The sequence below is a fragment of the Poecilia reticulata genome, linkage group LG22, assembly GCF_000633615.1.
Source record: "Poecilia reticulata strain Guanapo linkage group LG22, Guppy_female_1.0+MT, whole genome shotgun sequence".
NCBI lineage: Eukaryota > Metazoa > Chordata > Actinopteri > Cyprinodontiformes > Poeciliidae > Poecilia > Poecilia reticulata.
Genome location: NC_024352.1, coordinates 9430574 through 9456226, shown reverse-complemented (window position 1 = coordinate 9456226; position 25653 = coordinate 9430574). Strand labels below are relative to the sequence as shown.

General features: G+C 43.1%; 1 protein-coding gene and 1 long non-coding RNA gene across 4 annotated transcripts; one reads left to right on the top strand and one right to left on the bottom strand.

The window, feature by feature from the left end:
* Window positions 1–153: 153 nt before the first annotated feature.
* hivep2b (HIVEP zinc finger 2b) lies at window positions 154–25330 on the bottom strand. Of its 3 annotated transcripts, none has more exons than XM_008399018.2 (7): window positions 25171–25330; window positions 10947–14818; window positions 9210–9367; window positions 8879–9054; window positions 6041–6139; window positions 5164–5945; window positions 154–2615 (listed from the first exon to the last, which is right to left on the bottom strand). In XM_008399018.2, exons 2-7 carry the CDS (start codon window positions 14718–14720, stop codon window positions 2229–2231), a joined length of 5376 nt encoding a protein of 1791 aa, XP_008397240.1. In that variant the 5' UTR covers window positions 14721–14818; window positions 25171–25330; the 3' UTR covers window positions 154–2228. The 3 variants fall into 3 exon arrangements, with proteins under 3 accessions (XP_008397240.1, XP_017157917.1, XP_008397241.1); XM_017302428.1 differs by lacking the exon at window positions 25171–25330 and adding an exon at window positions 18458–18640; XM_008399019.2 differs by lacking the exon at window positions 25171–25330 and adding an exon at window positions 18458–18640 and having other exon boundaries at window positions 5164–5942.
* LOC103458330 (uncharacterized) lies at window positions 18865–22382 on the top strand. Its single transcript, XR_532567.2, has 3 exons — window positions 18865–19152; window positions 19792–19903; window positions 20630–22382. It is a non-coding gene; the product is annotated as an uncharacterized LOC103458330 (long non-coding RNA).
* Window positions 25331–25653: the final 323 nt, after the last annotated feature.

Genomic DNA, 25653 nt, shown 5'->3' with positions numbered 1-25653 from the left:
CCCCCACCCTAAAGATAAAATCTGAGTGATTTCTTGTGAAAGCCTTCCTCCACTGGAATCTCATTTAATCCACGCCAAGCTACGAGAGCAGAGGGATGGAGGCCATTGAGAATAATCAAAAAAAAAAAAAAAAGCCACAACACAGAGCCGTGATTAAAAGGATGTCCTTTTAAAACAGTTTTAAATTTTAATCTGAAAAAGTAGAGCACCAAACAATAAATTCCTCATAGCACAAAAGAGGCACTCCGTCCAGACTAACCAGATTTTCCACGCGAATAGCTAAATAACAGATTGGCTACTGAGGTTTTCCCCTCAAAGAAAGAAAGAAAACAAAAAAATCTCAGCTTAGAGGTAAAAATGATTCATCCTCTATATGTTTTACAGGGAATTGCCATTGACATGAGAGGCACAATGCAGTTCAGTGAATATGAATACACATCGAGAAAGCAACAGAATCTGAATACACACGGTGTGCCAAAGCAGACTTCACTTTCCCTTCACGTATTAAAGCGTTTCCAAAAAAGAAAAGAAGCGCCACCCGTCTCCACGGAGAACACAAATTTAAAGCAGTGCACCTTTTAAATTTTCTATGTAAACATGACTGAACGAAGGTTGCTTTTTAGCTTCAAATGTTTGAATCCAGTCTCAAACCGATATCCACGCTTCAAGATGTAAATGCATTTCTTTAAAAAGACAAAACACTGTGCTATTTTGTTTTTCAAATCTCCCTCATGAAACCTCTGCAGATGTTTTACCTCTGAAAGAGATAGAGATCCACATAAAAAGTTTTCAGAATACAACACTGCAAAAATAGTTTAAATCATAAAAATACACATATGTACATATACAGAGAAGTAGTAATGCTTTAGAATGAGTGGCTACTTGCGTACTTCAGTTGAAGCGCTAATAGTCAGGGTGTTGATATTGTTACTTTAGTATTAACCTGCAGCAAATGGTGCGGACTTGTCCGGGTGTGACATGAAAATGTGAAACAGTTCAGCATCGACTGACCACCGTAGCCCCTTGGATTTGTGTGCAAAATGCTTCGCACGATGAGAGACGCCAAAAACAAAATAAAAACTAGGAATGTTTCAACAAGGAAACGGGACATTTTTACTCTCTTCTTCCCTCCACCCTCCACCTGACTCAACAGCAGCTTCATCATCGAACCCAAAAACAAAAAAATAAAAGGATGAAAGTGCATCTTTAAAAACTCGTTAAACACTCATGATCATCTGCATAAGCGAAGAAAACAAGGTCAGTCAAAGTAACGTCATGAGATCAAAAGCAACGCCGGAGTGGCTCACTGCATAACTGCTGCATAAATACAGATATACCATATAAATAGTAGTCAAATGTTTACCAGTATCAATAAGTGCTTACGTTCTAATATATAAATACATCTTACAGTATTCATAATTACATAATTAATTCCTCTATGGTTGTGCAATAGCAAATCCCATGCATTTTTTTTTGTACCAAGATAAAAACCACAACATTAAGAAAAATGCAACATAAGTAACATTTGTTTAAGATTGCGTCACATAAATCCATCTGTCAAAAAAAACAACCAAAAAAAACCACAAAGCCTTTGCCTTGCAGCTTGTTCTCGGAGAGAGTCCATAGACCGTCGTCTTTTCTCAGTTACAAATCCGGAAACGAAGAAAAGCGGAAAAAAGAAAAGCGGGAAAAGAAAGAAAAGGCACATACCCCCTTGCTGCTTGCTCAGAAGCACCGAACTGCACGAGAAGCGTCTACTTAAAATTTGGTCAGACTGTTTCATAGTACACATACGTTTCCCCTTATAAATAGTCTTTAGTTACAGCACTACTGCATCACACCTTGATATGATTAACAGAAACGACAGTCTATGTTCAAAGTACACACTGCAAAATACACTGCTTGTATGCATCTAAGTAATAGTATATGTTAAGGACATTTGTACAGGACCCATAAATGTAATTGTTGTGCAATTGTGCGCAAACTACTATCTCGGACAAAAAAAAGGCATATTAGCATAATATCTTTCCATATTGCAACTGCACCCAATAATGATTCTTCTCCCCCCCCCCCCTTTTGCAAAACATCCCGCACAGAATCTCTGTGGAGTTTGATCATGTGAGACCAGGGGAAATGTCATTATATTGCCTCTAACAGGGTAAAGACAAGTTGGTTAAAGGGATGAGGATGGTTGCAGGTGTAACAGGGGCGGGAATAAATCGAAGGTTTTAATGAGGATCTTCTATAGTAATCTTCAGCGAGGCAATGGCTTTCAGACAGGTCTGGACGCTCTCTTCCTGTCTGCTCTCCCCGGTGGGGAGCTCAGGACTTTTCTCCTGGCGGCCGTCAACGTTGTCTCCTCCCGTCTCAGGCCCGTGCACGGATCCCTCCCTGCTGCTGCAGCTCCGGGGGCTGGATGCCGGGGAGGGGCCGACAACGTCGGTGTTGGGCGAAGCCGGGGAGTGCAACATCTGGAGCCCTCCGACAGGAACGACGGGGAGCAAAGAGCGTGCTTGCTGCTGGGAGTGAAGAGGGAGGTGGCTGAGGACGTTCTGGTGATGAGAACTGGCAGCGCTGGGCGGCTGAGCGGGAGCCAAGCCGCCGCTCCTTTGATCCTGGAACGATATTATTGGCAAGAGTTAGCGGCAGGTCCATCGCCAGCATGCAAACATATATTAGTTATAAAACATGAAGGAATGCGAGTTATTTAGCTGGGAAAAAAAATGTTTCAAATGAAGCTCTCATGATGGATTGTCTGGGCACCGTTTGGATCGGGATTGAAACGCTGCCACAACATCATGAAGGGCCATCGTAATAAAGTATTTAGAGAACATTCATGGGTTTAACACTTCAAGATCAATTCAAAATGAGTTATATCGTAGCTTACAAGGCATTCACAATCCAAGTTTTTCACATTTTATCACACTCGCGCTAGAAAACATTGTTTCTTGTTGATATTTTGCGGAATAGACCAACACAAAGTAGAGCATCTTTTCTTTACAAATAAATCCAGCTTTCTGTGAAGGCCTCAGAGGTTAGACAACATTAGTGAACAAACATTAGTGACCAAATAACACAGCAGACAGGTTGAAGAGAAATTTGTGGAGAAGCTTAAACCAGTGTTTAGATTAAACCATGGTCAAATGTTAGACTGTCTTGACATAAACTCAACTGAGAATCCTCGCCACAATGTGAAAATTGATATTCATAGACAGTTCATTCAATTTGTCTGATTTTTAGCTATTTGCAAAGAATAGGAAGAAACATATATATCCATTTACAAAACTGGTATTCAGACCCTCAAAGAGTCTCTCCCAGTGACCGCTGGAGACACTCACCAGCAGTCATTATGTGGAAAGGTCACCAGTCCATCACAGAGCAACAACAATGAACCAGCACATAAATGGTAAAATGTTAAATGGCCTGTACTTGTGTAGCACTTTATCATGTTCAGAGTATCCCAAAGCACTTCACACAGTTTTGCGGATAGAGATGGACATAGCTCATCTGCATACAGAGATGGATGTAGCTTTCACACAGTTTTGGAAGTTACAGTCCAGCAGCTTCCACATGGCAAGCTACTGAACTGTAACCACAGTTGCTCTGGGGCAGTTTCACAGAAGCAAGGCTATAATATTGCGCCACCAGGCCCTCTGCCTACCACCAGCAGGCAAAGCGGGTGAAGTATCTTGTCGAAGGGCACAACAGCAGAGACAGATGGTACAGGGATCGAACTGGCAACCCACCAATTACGGGATGAACTCCCACCACCATTGGTACAACCTAGGAGTCATGTTTTTATGGAGTAATCTATTGAACCCATACACGCAAAACTCAGGACCCTCTTGTGGCAAGGCTGTTGCACTATCATCCAGTCCCCTGTGTCATTTTCCTTCTACCATAAATCTCACTACTTTGGTCTACAGCAGGGGTGCTCAAACTTTTTGAGAGTAAGATCTACTTTTTCTCTCACCAGCCGCCTGAGATCTACCTCATGACACAAAGACATAAAAATTGCAAATTAAACTCGATTGACTTATTTTATATGCGAATATACATCAGTTATAGCAGAAATAATAAAGTGACAGAAAACCTAATCCAGTTTCTTCCTCAGTGAGATTCTGACACTGGGAGCAGGTTACTGGTTTCTCAGTCAGAAGCTGGATGCAAACCTGAGGCCAGCAGGTGTCAGTCAGTCATGATATATCTGAAATTTGGTTTGATGACCTCGATATGAGAAACTACAGACTGATAGGAGGAACCAAAGAGCCCAATAAAGGTGAAGGCAAATCTTCTGAAGTCGGGATATAATTAATTTAATTTCACATAATTATCGTGGTAGAATTTGTTAAAACGAAATATATTTGTCCTATTTGATGTTTGTTGTGACGTATGCTCACAAACGAACGAGGTAATTAGTCCAATTTTGTCGTTTATTGAATATTCAGAAACTACAGCAGGTGTGATGAGCCACAGCAAAGGTAAAACAACCCGAACAGACTATCAACTGGAAACATCTCCTACCTTTTTACTCTCGGTCTCTTTGTCGTTTAAGCACACCCGTTGCCGTGGCAACCGCCTGCACCCCGCAAGCCGAGCAAAGATTAGGCTACATTAAAAACACAACATTCAGTCCGTTACGATATCAGGTTTCYAGGCTTGATATTTATTTCTCGATTATTAATAAGCCTCTCATGAACACAGCGGTGGTTGAGTAGCTAATTTAAACTCTTGCTCTGTTCGTCAGTCAGTCTTTGAGTCGCTTTTTTTTTTGTTTTTTTTGTTAATGGAACCGAAACGCACAGAATTGCGCAACACCTTGTTGAAACAATAATTACTGAGATTATTAATTTTAACATGTTTCGTTGACTTTTTATAATTATTCTTTTTTAATGAAGCTACAAACGTTTAGGATCTTAGGTTTATCAAAAATATTCACTATCAGAAGAGGAAGTTCTGGACTCAGCGTCCTGGCGGCGTTCAGTTTGTCACCTGCTGCCGAGATCGACTCAAAACCACCCGCGATCGACCGGTCGATCGCGATCGACGTATTGAGCACCCCTGATCTACAGTATAATCCCCCCAGAGAAGATGCATGAAAGTCTGTGGTTGTTGTGACAAATTGTGAATGTAGGGGACGGTAACAGATGAACAAAGTATTACCATTTCAAAAGCATGTTGTTGCTGAGCCATCTCCATCTTTGCCTGGTGTCTGGTTTTATCACAGCCACCTTTATGTTGGTGTGAACCTCTGCGCGGAGACACCGCCCTCAGCACAACCCTCTGCCTGCCCCTCACGGACGATTCTCGCTTTCCAGGTATGTCTGTCCCAGGAGACATTGGTCGCTCCAACGAGACTGGGCAGGGGTGTTGGATGGATTTGAAGATGGGTGACCCAGGCCTGAGTGGTGAGGAGTCCCACCTCGGTGAAGACCGTCCCCGTGGGGACAGCTCCCGCCTTGGGGACGGATATCGTAGCCGTGAGGGAGAAGGTTCCCTGATGGGAGATTCCCAGCCAGGAGACAGCAGATAAGAAGAGTACGGGTCGAAAAGGAGACTGGTCTGGTCCAGTGGCAGCATGCTCAGAGAGTCTTCATCCATAGACTTCTCTCTCGGCTCTTTTGGCAGGGCGAAACGATTATCCGCACTCGAGCGCTTGCCAGAGGATTGCTGATGAACGTCCGCGCCGGGCAGAGCAGCCAGCGAGCAGCCGTGGATGGCAGAGCTGACAGTAACGGACACCGAGGTCACTCCGCACGACTGAGGACTCGTACTTCTCGAAAGCAGCTTTGGGGTGGAATCCCCCTCGTACTCATCGTCCTCTTCATCTTCTTCGTCTATTTCATCGGCCTCCTCATCCATTCCTTCAGAGTCCTCAGCATCTGAGAACTGATGCTTGGTGGTTGCTGCCACATCTGTCTTGGATTCTAGTTGGATATTGTCTGCTTTAAAAGACACATTTATTAGTTTAGCAGCATTTATTGCATCACACCACAAAAAAATACCCCAAATCCAGCAGTGTTACAACTTAGGATCTTACCATGTTCTTGTATGTCTGTCTCATCCATTGTCACTGAAACTCCCAGTTCAAGACATTTCTTCATGTGTGCCTTTGACTTCATATGTTTAGTCAGGTTTCCTGTTATACAAGGCAAACATTCGAGTTATGCTTTCTGAGAGAAAATGCTAACTACAATACAGAGTGATGAAACAATTAAAATGTCTCATTCAAACTAAGTGAACCTTTTCTAATATTCTGTTGTGTTACAATGACAAACTTCAACATTTTTACTGAGATCTTACAGTAGCACAGTAGTGCGGAGCTTTCAAGTGCTTTATTATGTGGCATTCATTTGTATTCAGCCCTCCGTTACTTTGTAGAACCACCTTTTGCTGCAGTTACAGCTACAAATCCCCAGGGATGCGAGTCTACTAACTTTGCACATCAACACCAGCATTTGTAAAATATCCCAAGCTCAGTCAGACTGAATAGACAGCATCTCTGAATGGAAACATTCTAGTTTTCTATTGGATTTAGGTCTGAACTGTGAGTCATTCCAGCATGAATTGATATAAACAATTGTCCTGATGGACAAAGTGAGTCTCTAGCCAGCTTTCCTGTTCTGTCTGAGGGAAAGCTTCAAAACTGTATTCTGCAGACACTAGAATGCTCCACAGTGTAGATGCTTTCAAGAAGATATGCATATCCACAGATATATTTTTTCTGCCAAATATTGCTTGTCCATAACAGCAAAATAATCAGATTTGATATCATCTGTCCTTTACATGTTTTCTGGTGAACTGTGAGCTGGACTTTCCTATGGTTTTATTTCAACAATTGCTTTCATATTGCCACTTCACAAAAGCCAGATATGTGGAGTGGATGATGGAAACTATTCTCCCACCTGAGATATAATCTCCACAGCCAGTCCAGAGATACAATGGGCCTGCTTGTTGCTTTTCTATTAGTGCTCTCCTTGACCAGCTTGTCCATTTAGGTGGACAAGCTGTCTTGGCTTGTTTGCAGTTGTGGATTGAACCAAGCTCTGTGAGATCGCTTTATGGCCAAACTTTGCTTTAAATTTCTCTCCAGGTTTATGATAGGATCATCGGTCCTCATAATCCTGTTTAGTTTACATTACATCTAAAGGCATTTTATTGGACTGGATATTATTTAGGGCAGTGGTCCCCAACCTTTTTATTACTGCGGACCGGTCAAGACTTTTGCTGCGGTCCGGGGGGGAAGGTTTGGGGTGGGGGGGTATGATCCGTCAGATAAGGCTTCTGTATGTTGGTGTTCCCGCTAAATCCTAAATATACCCAATTTGGGTTGTCTTGGTCTTTTTATCGCAGCCTGTGGGGTTTTCCCTGACTGGGAACAGAACACAACCTGTTGAATGTGACAGGTAGCCAATCAGAAAGCGCGGTGACGTAAGAACAGAGGGGAATCCCAAACAGCTGACATATCGCTCAACTGAGAGTCCGGTGGATATCGGAGATTATATGTGGAAATGTTTACTATTATACATCGTTATGTTTATTTAGTTAAAAATGTTAACTATGAAAAAAACATAGTCACCTCCACATCATAGTGCAGCAAATAGAGCGGCTGCTCCCGCCTTTTTTTATCCACCGCTTTTTCTTGTTGTTACGTCCTTTATTTCTTAAAATGACTCCACAAACTATCACTATTGCTTCTGCATCGCCATCCGTGTTTGGTCATTCTAAATTCCCGTATGCTATGTTGGAAGTTTTGTGGATTTTCTTCTGGAATCGCGATGTTCGTGACTGGAATCGGTTCGTGTTGCTCCTGCTGTGTGGCTGGAGACACAAACCGATCGAACCTGTTGTACTTTTATCAGCTCTGTGGTCACAGAGGTTTGGAGAATCGGCCGACAATTCTTAAATCTTGCTGTCTAAACCAGACTTAAGACTCACAAGCTCTACTCATCTCCTCTCGACCTCTGCCCAAATGCTCTCTGACTCTGGTCGCTATGGTAACGTTTACATATCCCTTCAAAATAAGATACAGATGCGCCACAAAAACGAACATTTTACTTTCGGAAAAACTTTTAACTCACGATAATGACTAACGGGAGGCCTGAGCTTGTTTCTCTGCAACGAGACGGTCCCATCTGGGAGTGATGAGAGACAATGACCCCCTAGGTGTTGCTTATATCCACAGCCTGCGTGGTCTCTACGTGGCGAAGCAGCTTGAAGCTTCATTGCCTCATTATGAGCGGGTCGCTGCATGTTACGCAGAGCGGGCTTGTAATGTGAGACTCACCTACTGGTCCGGGATAAATCCATTCTCCTGTCTCTTCTGTGGGCCTTTTCCCCTTTGCAAGAAACTTTCCAAAGACATTTGATCTGTTTCTTACTCATTTTGCTGCTTGTGGGCTCAATGTTGGCGCGCAAGTAACCGAGAGAATCCGGTTAAAGGATTTTCAAAATAAAAGATCCTCCAGACTCAAATAATACATAAATCGGAAATATTTAATTATTTCTTGCGCCGGTGCCAATTGGTCCACGGACCAGGGGTTGGGGACCACTGATTTAGGGGACTGATTGCAAGTCCTAGTCACACTTTTCAGATTTTTATCCACATTGTTTTAAAAACATGTACGATTTTCCTTATTCTGGAACTTTATTTTAGTCCGTCACATAACTAAATGTATTCACATGTTGATTTTCAACAATGCAGTCATATCTCTAATCACAACACAAACTACACAATGTTTGCCAGTGTTGCAAACTATATGTTTCACCCTTGCATAGTTATATTTAGTAAGTTTCTTTCATTTCAAATAGAGAGGATTCTTCTCCGACTACCGCTGTAGGTCTTACAATTCCCTCCTTCATAATTATTAGTGCCCACCTTTGGTTTTGAAGGCAAAGTTGCAAACCCTGCAGATGTAGGGTCGCACATCTGTGTGGGTCCGGATGTGCTTCTTAAGCATGCTTGGCTTCTTACAGCGAATGCCACACTCCTCACAAATGTATTTCCCCCGACCTCGACCTCTGACGTACACATAGTCTTCATTGGACTTGTACCTTAAACAGACATGAAACACAGCATTGGTATTTTTAGTTTTGAAGAGGAAAGACGGCATAGGTTGCTGGTGCATGAAGTTAGTATACCTAAAAATAACTGTAGCACAAATGACATTGACAAGTGTTACAAGAACTTGACTTGTGTGCTGACTGACCCTCCCTCGAAGATCTTAATTCGTGTTGGCACTGCCGGGTTTGCGGAGGCCTCCCTCTCTTTCCATTCCTCCTTGGCTGTTTTGGCTCTGCAGCTGATGTCTTTCACCTTCTTCCCGTAGGTGATGTCCACCTCTTTGGACTCCGGTTTCCTCTGCAGCTGAATCAGACGAACACACATTGGATGCGGCCAAAGAATCGACTGTAATCTGACGCGGCCGATATTAAGTGTCACACATAGTGTTACACGGCATGTTTTGCAAACATGTATTATGCTGCAGCCTGGGAAAAACCCACTGCAGGTAACCTACGATTTTCTGCCATCAAAGTTCTTTGAAGGGATTGTCAGGGATTTTCAAAGTGAGGTTCTGGTAAAAGGAGTAAGCAGTCAATATATTTTATGCATTAGAGTGCTCGCTTGAGGTCTTCGTTTAGCAAATAAAGAAAAAAGCAGTTATGGTGAAACTTTGAGTCTGGCACAATTTCTCCAAATACAAACAGAGAATGAGGGCTCCAATTCTGAACTGTCTTCCAAATATGAATGTCATTAGCGAGCATTAAAACTAGAGTGCAAAGATTACTTCCCACCTCTCTCAACCCTGGTTTAGTTGTACAAGTATACTGTATGCTCTACTCCTGTGTTGCTTTACTAGCTTTTTTCTGTGCCTTGCTCACAAAGCAGCTGGTGATAGCGGTGCACGCTTCCAGAGCCATCAAAGAGGCGTGTACAATATTAAAAAGGGCAACACTCCTTTAAATTATGTGACTTTTCAAACCATTTTGATATGCAGGCAGAAGCAAGTCTCCGTGATCTGACTTAGTTAGCATAAATAAGGTAAGCAGAAATTGCGGCTTCAAATCTGAAGCTAAGCGGCAGTTCAAGTGGGGCCAAAACCAAAGCCGACTTATATAATCTTTCAGGTACTCCTATCCCTACCACATCATATTGGTTTATCCAAAATAATATATTTTATGAACTTTAATGCTTTTACATTGGACAATTTACACTGAAACAGATGTTGTCTACATGGGAAATGCAGGCTGCAGGCAGTGCTAATTATATGGGAAAAAGAGCTAGGAGGAGCATTGCAGCAGCAATGATCATCCTGTATTTTCAGTTGGAGTAACTACCAAATATAATCAATAGAGTGTAAAAATCAATGAAATAGCTTTCAGTTAAACCACTATAATACTTTTATCTCAGACAGAAAATACAATTTGCAAAACCCTAACCTAAATCTACCACATGTTAGATATTAACTGTTTTAAACATTTTTAAATTAACCTTACTTTGAAAAAAAAAAAGTCTTACCCCTCTAAAGTAAACTCAAGTACAGAGAAGAGAAGATGAGCACCTTGTTTGACAGCTTAAGAGCTAATATCTCATAATTTTTCAAAATATAAATGTATGTCTTCCAAATACAAATGAAGAGCAAGAGATTAATCTAAACAAATCTCTCCAGAACCTTCTGCCAAATGATGCAAGCGTACATCACGAGTTTCTAGATAAAATTGTCCTTCAAACCTCATGCATTTCAAACTGTTATCTCTCGCGGAGATGAAAAGCTATCAGCACAGTCTGAGGTGCTAATTTATCTAATCATTATACAAACAGAAGAAATCAGCAAAACCAATTACATACTCTATATAAAGCACATTTTCCCCCAGGTAACCCATGATTTAGTTTTTCTCTCTCTCTCTCTCTTTCAGTCTTCAAACAGATGGGATCATTTACTCACCTGTTCCATGGTCTGTCTCCAGAGGATGAGGGATGAAACTAGTTTCCCCGTGCCAGGCTGGCACATTGCAGCTACGGAGTATATAACCTTGTCTCCTCTCTGTCTGGACCGTAGCAGAGCCAGAGCAATGCTGGTACTCACTTCTAGGGGGTTTGGATTGTGGGAGCTCACACACCATGTAGCGTACACGGAGGTGAAGGGGGCATCGCCCTGCGAGAAACTCGGCTTTGTGTAGTTCAGGTAACACCAGCTCACGCCCGTTGTCGTGCGAAGGCTCGGAAACTGAGATAAGAGTCTTGAATGCTCTGCGCCTGAGATCAGGATGTCTTGACTGGTACCCAGATGTGCCACAACATCCATCTGCATGCGTTCCTTTGCTTTGCTGCCTGATATGTTGGCGTAAGGGGCCGAGCTTGTTTCCAGGGAGCTACTCTCCATAGCGCTCTCAGATTCAGCGGGCTCAGTCACTGTTTGATGTGCAATAAATGAAGTCCTGCTTGCATCACCCGTAACGTGCGTCGGTGCAACCTGCATCTCTGACCTCCGCCCTGTCTCTTCACTCATATGGCATTTCCCCAACTCCACGGCACTCAGCTCCTCGACGATTTGCCCAAACATCCTCTCCTCCTTGACTCGCTTTTGCTGCTTCACCTCCATGAATAGGTCCAAGCTACTGGCGGGGGAAAGCATCCGCTTGTTTGCTCCCCCACTCGAGGCATTAGTAGTTGATATAGTTCTGGAGGTCAGAGACAGAGGGATGCCTGTCTTTAGCTTAGCTGATGACAAATCCAGGGCCTCAACACTGAGGCTGTCAGCTGTGGGCTGCTTTGAGTACACATTGTGAGAATCGAGATTTCCAGATAAGCGTGCAGTTTGACTCTGCAGTTGGCGGGTGGACGTTGTGGAGCTAATACTGTCATACTGATTGTCAAAGATCTGTGATAAAGACGTGTATGTGATACTGCCAAAGGACGGCACATGTGTCTGAATTCTAACAGGAACAACTAGGCTGGGATTGGGCAGCTGGGGAAATGTGTTCCCAACAGAAAATATTGGCAAAGTCTGTGACAGGACAGTGCCTGCCACAAATGGAGGGGAGGTGCTGCCGAGGTACTTTGGAAACACTTGTGAAGGGACTTGTGTAACTTCAGTATCCATATTCAGCGACTCCTGTCGCACCAAGTTTCCCCTCCTTCTCTCCTTTACAACGCTGATGTCCACGTGTCTAACTTTGGAGGTTGGAGAGAGGCTGCCATAGTCAAATGATATGCTGCGAGCCTCTGGGAACTCCTTGTGCAAGTTGCATGGCGCCTGCTCTGAGGAGGAGCGTCTCATTTCATGCTGCTGACGCTGGCTGAGCACAGAGAGGGAGTGCCCACACCCTGGCACAGCTAAAAGCTCCAGAGATTTGCCAAATTCATCTTGCCTGGCTGGAGAGGCTGATTTTAAGCTCTCCTCTCTGTCAAAGGAAAATGTGGAGCTATAGGATAAGTTGCTGTCCTGGCTAGGGCTGCGCGACAGACTAGTGCAAGCAGACTCGAAGCTTGATTCACCAGAGGAGTGCTCAATTTCAGCCAGGCGAAGTCGTTTCTTCTTTGGAGGGAGCTTTTCTGGAGGGAATTGTGCTAAGGTTTCGCTTCTTTGAGGCCACTGAAACTCCTCCACGTGCTTCTCTGGCTCTTTCACTGGCACTTCCAAAGCTTTTTCTGGACTGTCAGGCTCCACTGTGACCCTGATTTCTGGGACTTGTATATTTGTCTGCCGCACAAGTTTGGGCCCCAGCTGAACTGACTGGCTTAATCTGTTGTCATGTTCCATTTCAAACGATTCAATGGCCTCCATTGCTTGTAATGACGACATGGTTTCCAGTCGTTGACTGTAATATTTGAAAGACTCTGACAGGTCCGTTTGAGGCCTGTTTATTGAGTTTGTGTGTTGGATAACTGAAATTACATTCCCCAGGTTTTTTCGGCCTGATATGTCAGGATTCATTGATATGTCCATGTCACACCTGTCCAAATGTCCCCTACCTAAAGCCATTATTCCCATTGCAGCTTGTTTTATATCGTAGTCTTTGCTTGACTCAAACATTTCCTCACACTGCTTATGATGGCTCTCATATTGCCCTACCAAGTCCTCTTCCTCCCTCTTCTCTTTGCGACGCTTTCGTGTCGCCAGTTCCATTGCATGTTTCTGCTGAGTTGTACCAAGTCCCAAAGCGGTGTAGCTTTCCATGTCCAACCCAGAGGGAGTAGCCTCACTAATTTTTCCATGACTATCAGCTTCGGTGTGACCATCGTGCCCAGACAGCTCGATGGCACCTTGACGTTTTAGTCTCCTCATGCCCCCTGTGCTTGCCCTTTCATCAAATGAATGGCTGCCTCGAAGGGCTTGTGGCATAGTCAGACTCACGGCTGAAGATGTTGGCATCGAGTTGCTTCGGATCAGAGGCCCCATGTCACAGCCGGCGTCTAACTGCGACTCTTTTAGCTCCTCCTTTAAAAACGATTTGGTGTTTATTTTGATTGACTCAACTGCATCTTTTTCTTGAGTGAAAACACGGGACACACCTTTCTCAGAGCCTTTCTCAGAAAGTTCCCCAGATTCATAAGACGACGTCTGCTTAGGGCTTGGCCGATAACACTTCCCAAACATGATTTCTTGGTAGGACTTTGCGTTAGTGTTTGGAGGACCGGTCTGATGCTCCGAACTCTCGGAGCGCGAGAAGTAGCCCGAGTCTGTGCTGCCCTTGCTGGATTGACTTGGAAGGGACAGATTTTGCTCCGAATCGCCACTTTTCTTTTCTGACAGCCGAAGCGCGAGCCTCTGCTTGATAGTGGAAGATTGGATTGCACGGCTGGCCTCGGCTGTGACGGGAGACGCATTGATTTCTTGGGGTTGGGAGGAACCATCCTGACCTGACATTGACGTGGCTCCCTTTTTCTGAGCAATGAGATTTAGCACTTTTACAGCAGTGTTATCTGATCCCTCCATTGGAGAGTCCAGCAGCAGCAGTGGGTCATTAAGAGTGTCCTCGTCCGTGTCCGTGCTTTGCTCAGCATCAGAGAATAACTCTCCTTCCCCTTCAACAGACCCCTGCTCAATGTTGGCATTGTAAGGCCCAAGCTCTGATAATGGCACCGTTCCAGCTTTGACTGAGTGAGCATGGGACTTTCTGTGTTTGTACAGGTTACTCTTGGTTTTGAAGGAGAACCCGCAGGGAACACATGGGTAGGGCCGTTCGCCGGTGTGTGAGCGAATATGTTTCTTAAGAACGCTGGGTTTGGCACATGCCCTGCCACAGTAGTCGCAGACATACTTTCCTGGCTTTTGTGGTTTCTGCTCCACCTTAGCCGTCACTTCTGACAGCTGGTCCATCCCTGAATGGGAACACTGTTGCTGAACTTCGGCTGAAGCGGGCGACTTCCTTTGACTCCCAGGTCCTGGCGACTGTGCTGAAGCTTTTTGTCTCCCAAAAGAGAAGGGCTTTGTAGGCTGCAGCGGACATGAAGACACCTCATAGTCTGGATGGCTTGTGGACTGAGGTTGTGAGAACTGATCTTCAAATTTTGGAGATTTCCCTGAGTCAGACATTTCACTAAAACCACATGTGCCTCTGCTCTGAACTTCTTCTAAGTCCTGATGCCACCCTTTGCTTTCCAATTTGATGGAAGGTCTCAGGACAGCTTCTGATGTGTCTTTTTTCTGTCCAATCTTTTTTTCCTGACCCTCGGCGGCACCCTTCACTCCTGCAGTGGCGTCGAGTGACTCCATGAATCCAATGTGTTCACTTATGATCAATTTTCAAGGACGGTATGTGTTGCGTGACCTTAGTGATATTAACTTATATGTGACTAGGAGGGAGGAGTCACCTGGAAGAACAAAGAAAGAAAACAGGATTAAAAATCCAAACCACAGACATCACAATTCAAGCATGTAGCAAATAAAGCTGATAAATTGTTAGAAATAGAAACATAGATAAACAGAGACTTATTTAAGGATGTCTAAACTTTTCCTACATAAAACTGGAGTGTTAAGTGTAAAGTAACCTCAAAGTCTGGAGGAATGGAAAAAATGTATTTCTTTCCAAACATTCCTTGTGTAAGTCCTGGCTGATGGCCCAAATGTCCTAAAACCATAAATAATGGATATTAGCTTTTTGTTAAGAACCATAAACGCAGTAAGAAGCATAAATAAATTAACATTTATGTTTGGAGTGTGTGTGTGTGTTTATCTGAGTGAGCCAATTTAAAAATGTACGTCTATCTCAAGCATGGAAACATCATGCAATACATGAGTGCTGGATAAAAAGTACAATATATGAATTTATTTTATACCGAGATACATTCATTCAATTGTTGCATTTACTTTAGGACAGACAATATTCACAACAGACTGCAAAGCTTTTCACTGATTTGTTTCCAAAATATTTACTTAAGTGAATAAGAAAATGATTTGACATCTTAAAATAAAGCTATTATGCATTTTGATAATAAAATAGTTTGAAGCAGCTGGTCTTTTTTGAGGCTAATTATCTAATATTTTTCATTAATCTCATTGAGAGTCTTTGCTGTAAATTACTTTACTTGCATAGGATTTTTCAAACGGGACTCGTTCTGCAGCCAATGAGGTGAGGAGCTGAAGTTACACTCTCATCATTGCACTTATATATTTGATGTGTTTTGTATTTTATTTAGCTTGTTGACTTTTTACACGAAGATCTCAAGAAACAATGTATAGTGCCTCCTGTGCTAGTGGGCATAAATACATTTACCATGGTAATTCTATTTTAGCGAAACACAATTTTATAGAAGAAAATTTCTGTAACTCTTATGTCTAATTGTTCTGCAAGGCCAAAACTACAAGGCGTTACCTTAGCGGTGGGAAAAATGTCCATGTGATGTGATGATTGAGAAATGTTTGCCAATACATTCCAGCAAATAAGTAGGTTAGGATATCAATGAAGGATTTAGTTTAGTCATTTAAGTCGGCTGCCAGTCCACTAAAAGTTTAAGCCACGCAAGGTAGCTAAGAAGGCTGGCTCCTCACAAAGTGCTGATTCAAGCATTTTAACGGACCATTGAGTGAAAAAAAAGAGTTTAGTTGAAAAAGGTCAAGGTGATACAGGAAAAAAGAGGATGGAGAGGACGATGAAGTAAATCCCATTCACAAAGTGTGAACTGTAGCTTTAAATCAGTGCTTCAAGAGACACTGCACACTACAGCAGTAGCTTTCCTGGAGTTAAGATATTAACTCCAATATCTTACATGGTCTAGTGAGAAAAAGAACTGGTTAGTCTCCAAAGTCCGCTCTTTAAATGAAAATAAAGTTTGCATTTTATTTGAAAATCAAGGTCCCAGAGTCTGCAGGAAGAGTGGAGAGGCACAGAAACCACTTTGCCTGAAGTCCAGAGAGAAGTTTCCACTGTCAAGTGACGATTTGGGGAGCCACGCAATTTGCTGCTGTCGTCCCACTGTGTTTCATCAAGTCTAGAGTCAGTGCTGGAATACTGGAAAGTTTAAAATACTTTGTATTTTCATCCACTGAAAAACTATGAAAATCAGAATCTGAAGATACTGATTTCATTTTCCATAAGGACTTGGTAACTGACCACACTTACCCAAATATCTACTTTCATGATGTTATCATTGCGCTGGATTAGCTAGGAAAGTAGCCTGACCTAAACACTGAGAGAATCTATAGATGATTGTCAAGAGTAAGAGCAACGTCAGCTGTGCAGATGAGCTGATGACCTCTCTCAAAACAACCCAGGCTTTCTGTCCCACACCACACTAATGCAGGAATTTATGCAAAAGGAGCCACAACCAAGTATTGGTTACATGGACATACTTTTCAATAGGCCAACAATTATGCATTTCAACAGATCTTGCGTAATATTAAAATTTTCCAAGGACTTGAATTTCATTTGCAAGCCATCATCGTCAAAAAATAACTGTAAATATGTGTTTCAGTTTTTGACTTAAATGCCTACACTAAAATATCTTTTTGATGTTCTAAATTGAGTTGCACGTGCAAAGGTATTCCCGTTTCCTCCTACTGGACTGAAATCCATACACCTGTCTGAGCCGACAGAGTCATCACCTCCACGCTGGGCTGCACAGGACCGCATGCTGAACTGTATGCAAACACGCCTGACTCCAGACGCCGTGGTTTAACTGAGCCGCCTCCTCCACCACATCTTCGTCTCACGCCGAGAGGACGGGTATCTGAGGACACGTCATTTCCATCTTCTCAGTATCAAACGCAGTGTCCTCCCTAACGAGGTTATGTAAGATTATCTGGTTCAAACCCTCTGAGTTCCCTTTAATTAGGACATCCTCCGACTCTCTCGCTCTCTAGCTCTGGCTCTCCTCTTTCTCTTTGTTAGCTCAACGCGCACTGCTCAAGCACGAGCCAGAGGATGGGAATCCAAGGTGACTCTCGAGTTGCCCCGAGACGCTTGAAAGCGGTCGTGAGGAGGACCTTCTGCTACCTGACAAAAATTTTTAAAAAGCATCTGCTTTGTGATTCCATAGCTCCTGCTTTATAAACTAATAAACTGCAGACTACAGTGAAGAACAGGAAAAGATGGAGCCGGAGGCTTGACAGAATGGTCTGTGATTCAGTAGGGAGGTTTACAGATAAGGTAAACTAAAGGGGGAAGTGGAGGGGCGTGGGTGGGAGGGGGGGACAACACTCAGAGGCCTGGTAGGGAGCTCCCTTTCAAGGTGACCTCATTGGTTAGTTTCCATCCACTGTGAGCCAGGAGATGAGGGAAGGGAAATATGGGTGCAGAGTGACAACGAGATAAGACCCTCACAAACAATGCATACCTTTCAAAGCAAGGATGAGGGGGCCGACACATCCAAACTCTCACTGAGAAAGTCTGACTTTTTTTGCTCCCCCCTTACAAAATTCCTCACAGTCCGGACAACGAGCGCGCACCTATCCCGAAATATGTGACACAGCAGCAATGACGTGGAACAACAGGAGGCAGGTGGGTGGCCGTAGGTGTGTTTCAGGATGAACGTGGGCCGATATGGCAGTACAGTATGTTCACATGGATGGAGACGTGATCTGTACGGATCCTTTGGGGGGGGCGGGTTTAAGAAGGTGGGGGCACATCTCCCGACTTCCTTCCACACAAGGGAGACAGAACAACGAACAAATGCTGGCTCGCGGAGAGCATCGTTATGTCGCCGCATTACATCATTAGAGGCTAAGTTGGCCATTAAAGGGAACGGGCGTGAGGACCCACGCTGACAACCAATCCATAAATACCATAAGGAGATGAAAACAAGCTGGACGGTAAAAAAAAAACACAACCCTCTGCGGTGCAACCCGCGGCAGCAAAGCATGAAGAATGAATCAACAGCTCTCTCTCTCTTTCTCTCTACGATGACAGTGACATAAAGCACACAGTGTTGTGGTGGTTGGTAGGTGGGGGGGGGGAGAGACTGGGCTCCTACAGCAGCTGACATTCACAGATCAAATATAAACCTCATACAAACCTGACATTTGAACAGTCCCCCGTCCCATGTCGACAGTCATATGTGACATTCCTCATGCTGCCCGGTCCGTCCCCCTGTCCTACTCATGTCCGGGTGGGAGTAACAACAAAAGAAATTAGCGAGGAATAGTCCCATCAGCTGTGAAGCCGCTGGCCGACTGGGTGTACATTAGAAGATCTATTGATGCGAGCAAGTCACCAGAGAAAATACCCATCCGTGACGTGCGGACCCAGGCACAAAAATAGCAAAGGGGCCCTGGGAGGGATTACACAACAGCCCACGTTTAAGGACGCTTTTCCTCCCTCCGCTACCCTCCCCTCTCCTCTGTCTCTCCATCTCTCTTTCTCTGTGCATTTGAAAAGCAGAGCAGCAGCTGCCTCACTCTACACACACAAAGCGAGGAGCTGGCTGTCATGATCCAAAGAGCCAAACATCAACTTCATCTACTCAACTGAGATGTACCAATTTCCCTCTGATAAGCTCTGATTGATTATTGGCGGCTCAAACGGCAGTTTGTCGAATGCATGAAAACCCGCCCAGCTTTTTTGTCCTTTAACTGCATTTAAACCAAAAGAGAGTTGAGGTTAAATAAGAAATCTACAGTTGAAACTTAATGTTCGCATATGCTGGATACAACATGCATAACACGCTCTGATGTCACGTCAAGACATCAGACTAAACCGTCCCAGTTTTAGGTAAGAGGGAGACTTTTTTCAACTTTGTTTAAATTCATAAGCTCAGATACAGTTCCATAGTTTTTCGTATAACTGTGTTTCAAACTATTTGGAACAAACTCAAGGTTTCCCCCAGAAAACCTGCTAAGCCCGGTGGTTGGGTGTTAGGTCAGTCATTCATCCAGCGGCCCATTGTGTTTTTGAGTTAAATGCTTCAATTGGCAGGAAATGTGAAAATATCATTTGATAATCATGTTTTATTGGAAGATTAATATCTGAACATCAACTATAAAGTCTTAAAAAAATGCAAACATTAAAAAAAAAAAAAAAAAAAATGCTAAGCCTGGTAGGGGCACAAGTAAAGACTGCTGGCCTGCCAGGCTTATAATACACTGGGGGAAACTAAAACTTCTAGAAAACTGCACAACAGCTGAATAGCACTGAGTTTATTTAAATCAAGGCTAAAAATCCACCTGTCTATATGATTCATAATAACAGGAACATTATTTGATATGTGTATTTGATGCCTATTTGCTTGATGATTTCGTTGTTGGCTAAATGTAATGTTCTTTCATAATTAGTTACTGTATTATGTTTTATACTTGCCAGAATAAACCTGACTTAAAACTATTTGACTTGGTCAAGCATTTTGTTCACCAGGTTCTTTCTTGGCGACGCCTCCTGTTTTGTGAAGTCCACCAGTCCCTTCCGCAGCAAAACACTCACCATGGAGCTGACACCCCACGTATGATGACGTTTTCAAACTTACAAGGTGATTGTGTTAATTTTACTTTCTTCTTTTGCTTTTGGAGATATGGGTTCTTCCTTGCTGAGTGGGATTTCAGCTCAGGACTTATTGTCGCTGTTTATGCATAGTGGCACTCTCCTGCCAGTTTACAAAACGCTTTTGTTCTGGGGTTGATTTATTTGTCATTTTTCCCTGATGTCACTGAAGGAAGCATCACGTTTGAGGCGTTGCCTTGAAATACATCCTCAGGTGTGTCTTCTTTTAACTCAAACTAGATTGTCAGAAGCTTATGGTGCCAAGATATCGTCATCTGGGCTTTCTCAAAATGAATAAAAGGCACGGTAATCTTTATATATGAAAAATTATAAATGTGAAGAAAATACTAAAAGAAGATGATCTCTCATTATTCTGGAATTTAGAAATTATTTTGACAATATTAACTGACCAAAAATTTTATAAATTGTGACTTACCTAATGTCTGACGGGAAGAAAGAAAATAGGAGCATGTCTTTTTTTTCTCAGAATATGTGTAAATATGTGGCTACAGCTGTATGTTTTGATACATAAATCAGGGTAGTCTTGTAATTTCTTTAAAAAACATATATAGAGCAAAGAAGGGGGAAAAAAATCACGGTTGGCAGATCAGATTTCATAGAAAAAATGACATGGGTAAAGAAAAGCCCAATCGATCTCCTCTGCTCATTCAGATTATTGTCTTATCCTGAACTTTCTTGTATTCTGGTCATTCAGGTGCATTCACACACTCCTATCGTCCCGTCTCCCACTGGAGCACACCAGCTTATGCCGAGGAGATGGGAGAAAGGCAGAAGTGCCTCTGAAAAACTCTAATCACATGCTTCTGAATGTACACTTCCTACACCGTGAGCGCATTCGGGCGCTGAATGAAAAGGCGGCGCGCGGCTGGATGTCAGGCTGCTGCAGGAACCGACGCTTGTTCTGCGCGCTCCGACACCCACAGCCTGCTCAGAGCCAGTTCCTCCCATCACGACAGGATTCGCTTTGTGAATGGAGAGAGTCGTGATGAGGGCGTCATTAACTCGGCAAACACCGGGACAATGCTGTCGATTATGTGCAGCTGCGAACCCCGATCCGGTGAATATGATCTGTGGGTTGAATGTGACACAGCCTATGCATTAATGAAGACTTCCTCCAGGCGCGATTTGTACATTACATTATCTGTACGCCTGGATTAGGAGTGGGTTGCCACATGTTTCCAATGTACAAATGATACTGATGAATTCAGTTTTTGTCAAAATTGAAATAAATAAAAAAAAGTCCAGTTAAACCTCTATTAGCTATTTAGTTAGTTAATTTAGTCACTGAAAAGATTGTGTTGCTTCCTGATCAGGACATTTGATGATCCACAAAGAAGAGAAGGAAAAAACCACGTCTGAAAATATAAATTAAATATGTTTCACATAATTGAGGTATTTCCTGTTCACTTTACAAAACAGATCATCATTTAAACTACCTGATCGGCTTTTATCTTAAAATGCAGTTCACATAAAGGAACATAAGTCCTTATGACATTGTTTATTTCTTCATTTTTACATTTTTTTCACATAAACACAAAATTTCAACCTACTTTGTTGAAGTGATTTACCAATAAAAGTGCATCATTGCGAAGTGGGGAAAAATTTGTTTTCAAAACTTCAAAACTCCAGATCAAAAAAAAAAAGTCCAGCATGAATTTGTTGTATTCAGCACTTATTACCCCTTTACTGACATCATTCACTTAACTGGAGAGTAATGTCCAACTGAGGGTTGGACAGTGACTGTTTGTTAATCTCATCTGTTCTGTGAAGGCCTTCGAGGTTTGCAAGAGAACATTAGTGAGAAAACATCAACATGAAGGCCAAGGAACACAGCAGAAGGTCAGCAAGAAAGCTGAGGGTTTGAAAAGAATCCCACAGGCCTCGAACGTCTCACTGAGTTTTTACGATCAATCGATCATCTGAAATGGAAAAGGTTGTGGAACAACTGGAACCCTGTTACAATATGGCCATCCACCTAAAATGACTGAGTGGTTCAGTCTTGCTTTCCGCTCTGCCTGTGTCCGGTCCGGCAGTGTGAAAGTCACAATAATTGTCTTGAGTGCCAAAGAAATGCCCAACAGATTTACTTTACTTTCGATGTAATGCTCCACTTCTTTGAAAGTAGGATATTATGTAATTTCCAATCACATGATGCCATTTTGTAGCACAAACAAGTAACTACATCACTTTCAGTTGTTATCAAAATCATGCATAAATAAAAACAGTTTGACTTCACCACATCTAATTCCTTTTTAAATTGGCCTCTGTCGCTTTAAGAAGCTCCTACTCCTTCTGACACTTCAGCACGTCACCATGATGGTGCTGCTCCACGATGTTGTTTACCATCAGCATCGCGGCGCGTCGGACTGAGAACTGGTTCATACGACTGGCTCAACAGACGCGCAGTTTCACCAGGTGTTTGCGGCCGCTAGTCTGGAGGAGCTGCGCTCAGCTGGAGACTGAAACTCCAAGGTGGAGCTTCAGACTTTGTTTTTGTTCTTTTAACTCTTAAGATTACACAACAGAACAACAGCTCCGGGCTTCCATATGTGTCATGACTTGGCTGAACATAATCTCACAGGTTCCACTCAGACTGTCGTTTCCTCTGCCGCACAGCACTGCTGTACGTAGCAGCACAAAAGAGAAAAGTGAATCCATAAACTTGGGTATCGACAGTCCCCACACAGTATGGAGTTGCGGCAAGCTATTATTAGCTGGAGCCTCTGAAACAAGCCAAAAGATGAGACGGAAGCTAACGAACTGCACTGCAGCTCAGATCCATTATGCCGTATTCAGTGTCTAGAGGAGCGGCACTAAAATGGCTGATACTCAACGTGCAGTGAAGGTCAAGTCGCTCGTCTCTATAAATATAATGGTCTGTCCCCCAGGATGTTCCACACACACACACACACACACACACACACCGCTTGGCGTTTTTCCACTATCTGCTCAGTGCTGACTGGCTCAGATCTACCACAGATCTGCATGTGATCGAATGCCACCTGACTACAAGCGGGCCTGACATGATCTTAGTGCTAAAATGGATGGGAGGAGGAAGAGGAGGGGGGGGGAATATTTATGAATGGAAGGAATGAGGTTTTCCTCCCTGGCTCACTGGTAGTAGGTGGTCATATGAGAGAGCTACCCCTGACAAGGAGCAAACAGCAACAAGGAGAACCATAACACCTAAAAAACAGCTCTTGTTTTTTTTGGGGGGGGTTTTTGTTTGGTCACGGTTCATTCAGAAATCATCATCATCATCATCATCATCGTCTTGTTACCCCCCCCCCCTCCTCACCACCCACTGTCCTCGAAGGAGCACGTACGCTCTCCGTGCACGCAGTCGTTAACAGCTGTACCTGAAAATAATCTCACACGATTGTGTGTTTCCATGACAACCGTGCCAACATCTGAAACAGTTTCCCCCCGTTTCTTTCTACATGTATAATTACTGCCACAGACTGCAGCAGCACAAAGACGAGAAGAAACGAGCGGCCAAAGAAAGAAAAACGAAAAAGGACGTTAGCTGTGTAATAACGCGTAATTAGAGCTCTGATAGCCATCCCATTTGTGCCACTCAGAGAGTCACCTCTGGCATAAAATCAAAGGAGGGTAAAAATAAATAAATAAATAAAAAGGGACGAAATTAAGCAGGGCTTTAAATGCTGTCGTGACTGAGATGCTGGAAATCTGCCCGCGTGTTCTACTGAGTGTTAATCATACTGAGGAATCGATGCTTAATGCACTCATTTGAATATCCTTGATCTGATTTCATTTCAGTGTGGCTTCAAGGAAAACGTTAATCCGTTTGTGACGAGTTGGGGAAAAAGAAACAGCTTTTTCAAAAAAAGAAATTGCAGTTTTATTTAAATATAAATTTCAAATCTCTTACACCTGAAACTCTTTCACAATTTTTTTTTTATGTTATTCAATTACTCTGGGATGGGAACTGCAGAGAGCCACAGCTCAGGTGGAATAATCTGTAAACAGGATACAAAATATTTGTAGACATTTATGGAAAAAGCTAGTTTGGTCAGATGAGACCAAAATTAAACAGTTTGGCTCATATCCCAAAAACAAAAAACTTAATGGTGACAGCATCATGCTGTCATAGAAAGAATCTGGTCAGAAATAATAGAAAGGTGGATTGAAAATATGGAAAAAAGTATAAGGGGAAAAAAAATTATATCAAAGCTTTTCCATGTCCTGGAATAGCTAATTAAAAGCCCAGAACTAAATCTGCCTGTGAGATTAATATCCATATTTATTTGGCTGAAGATAATAGTCAAACCCTGTAAGCTATAAGTATACAATGCTAGTAGGGACATACGGCAAATAGCCTTTTAGCTCTAACTGCAACAAATGGCAGTCCTATAAAGTATGAATCTCAAAATAAAAGCACGCCACACTTTTCAGATTATTATTTGGCCAAAATACTGAAAATAGCCGGGAACTTCACACTTATGTGCTACTTTGTTGTGTTGGTCCGTCAGATAAAATCTCAATAAAACGAGTAAGAAACACAACAGGAGTTGTTTCCAACTTGTTTGTTTTTGTTGTGCTAAAATGAACATAACCGAGTTTCTGAAAGTAAACACAGATGTTAAGTTAACATCAGTCTTTTGGAATCCGTTTTTATTATTCCCTAAGGCCGCACATAGGGCTCTTTCAGTGATTAGTTTAGCTAAGGCTTAATATGACTTTATTAAGCTAACAAACCCTAACTTGCTCAATCATATAACATCACATTTAATCCTCCAACAATTTAATGTCAGTTTTATATAAAACATCCTAGAATCAAACATCCTGAGCTCACGTGCCTTTTTCTTTTATTGTACCCTCCCTGCATGCAGACCAGCTCTGACATCCTGCAGCAGCTCTCTCGGCACAGCATCCTGACAGCTCGCTGTTTGTTTTGGGGATCAGCAGCAGTCATGTGCTGGGGGAAAGCCTGGGGAGGAGGAAGGGGGGTCTGCATGGACGTGAGAACCCCTTGCAAACCCCCCATCTGCGCGTCATGGAACATTTGCGGAACAGGGACCTCCCACCTTAAAGGCGTGCAACAGAGAGCAGACACAACAGTGCGATCTGCCCTCCGCCGGGCGCTGCATCTCGGGTGACGAGCGCGCGCCCGGAGCCGCCGTGCCGTTAGCGGAGCAACAAGAAAAGCAGCGACGGCTTTCCGCGAAATGCGACCCCGCTGAGAGAGAGTAAACTGGGGCCGAGCAGACTTACCGCACGGAGACATGGATACAGGGGCCGTTCACAGGAGCGACAGGGCGACTGGTGTTTCGGCTGGGTCATCTGCGAGCAGCCGAAGGCGTAGAGCTCCGTTTGGAGCCATCGGAGCTGGCTGTCAAACGTTCTGCTGCTGTTGTGCGTGTGGCCAGTAGGGGGCGACAAAGGAGGCGATAACATTCATAGCATCGCGGGCGTTTAGAGGAATACGGAAGGCCATTATTGTCACGAGGACGAAAAAAAGAAAAAGAAGAAAAAAAAACTGGACACATGGTCGTAATTATTACATGTAGTCATAGTTATGACATTCGAAGTCAAAATAAAGAATTATAAAGTAACATTTACAAGATTTGAAATTAAATATTGAGATGTATTGATCTAATTATGGCATTCAAAATAATAATTTTGACTTTTAATCATTTTTTTTCTTTGACTTTTAGACTCATGATTAACCCATTTCAGTTCAATGAAATTCAAACA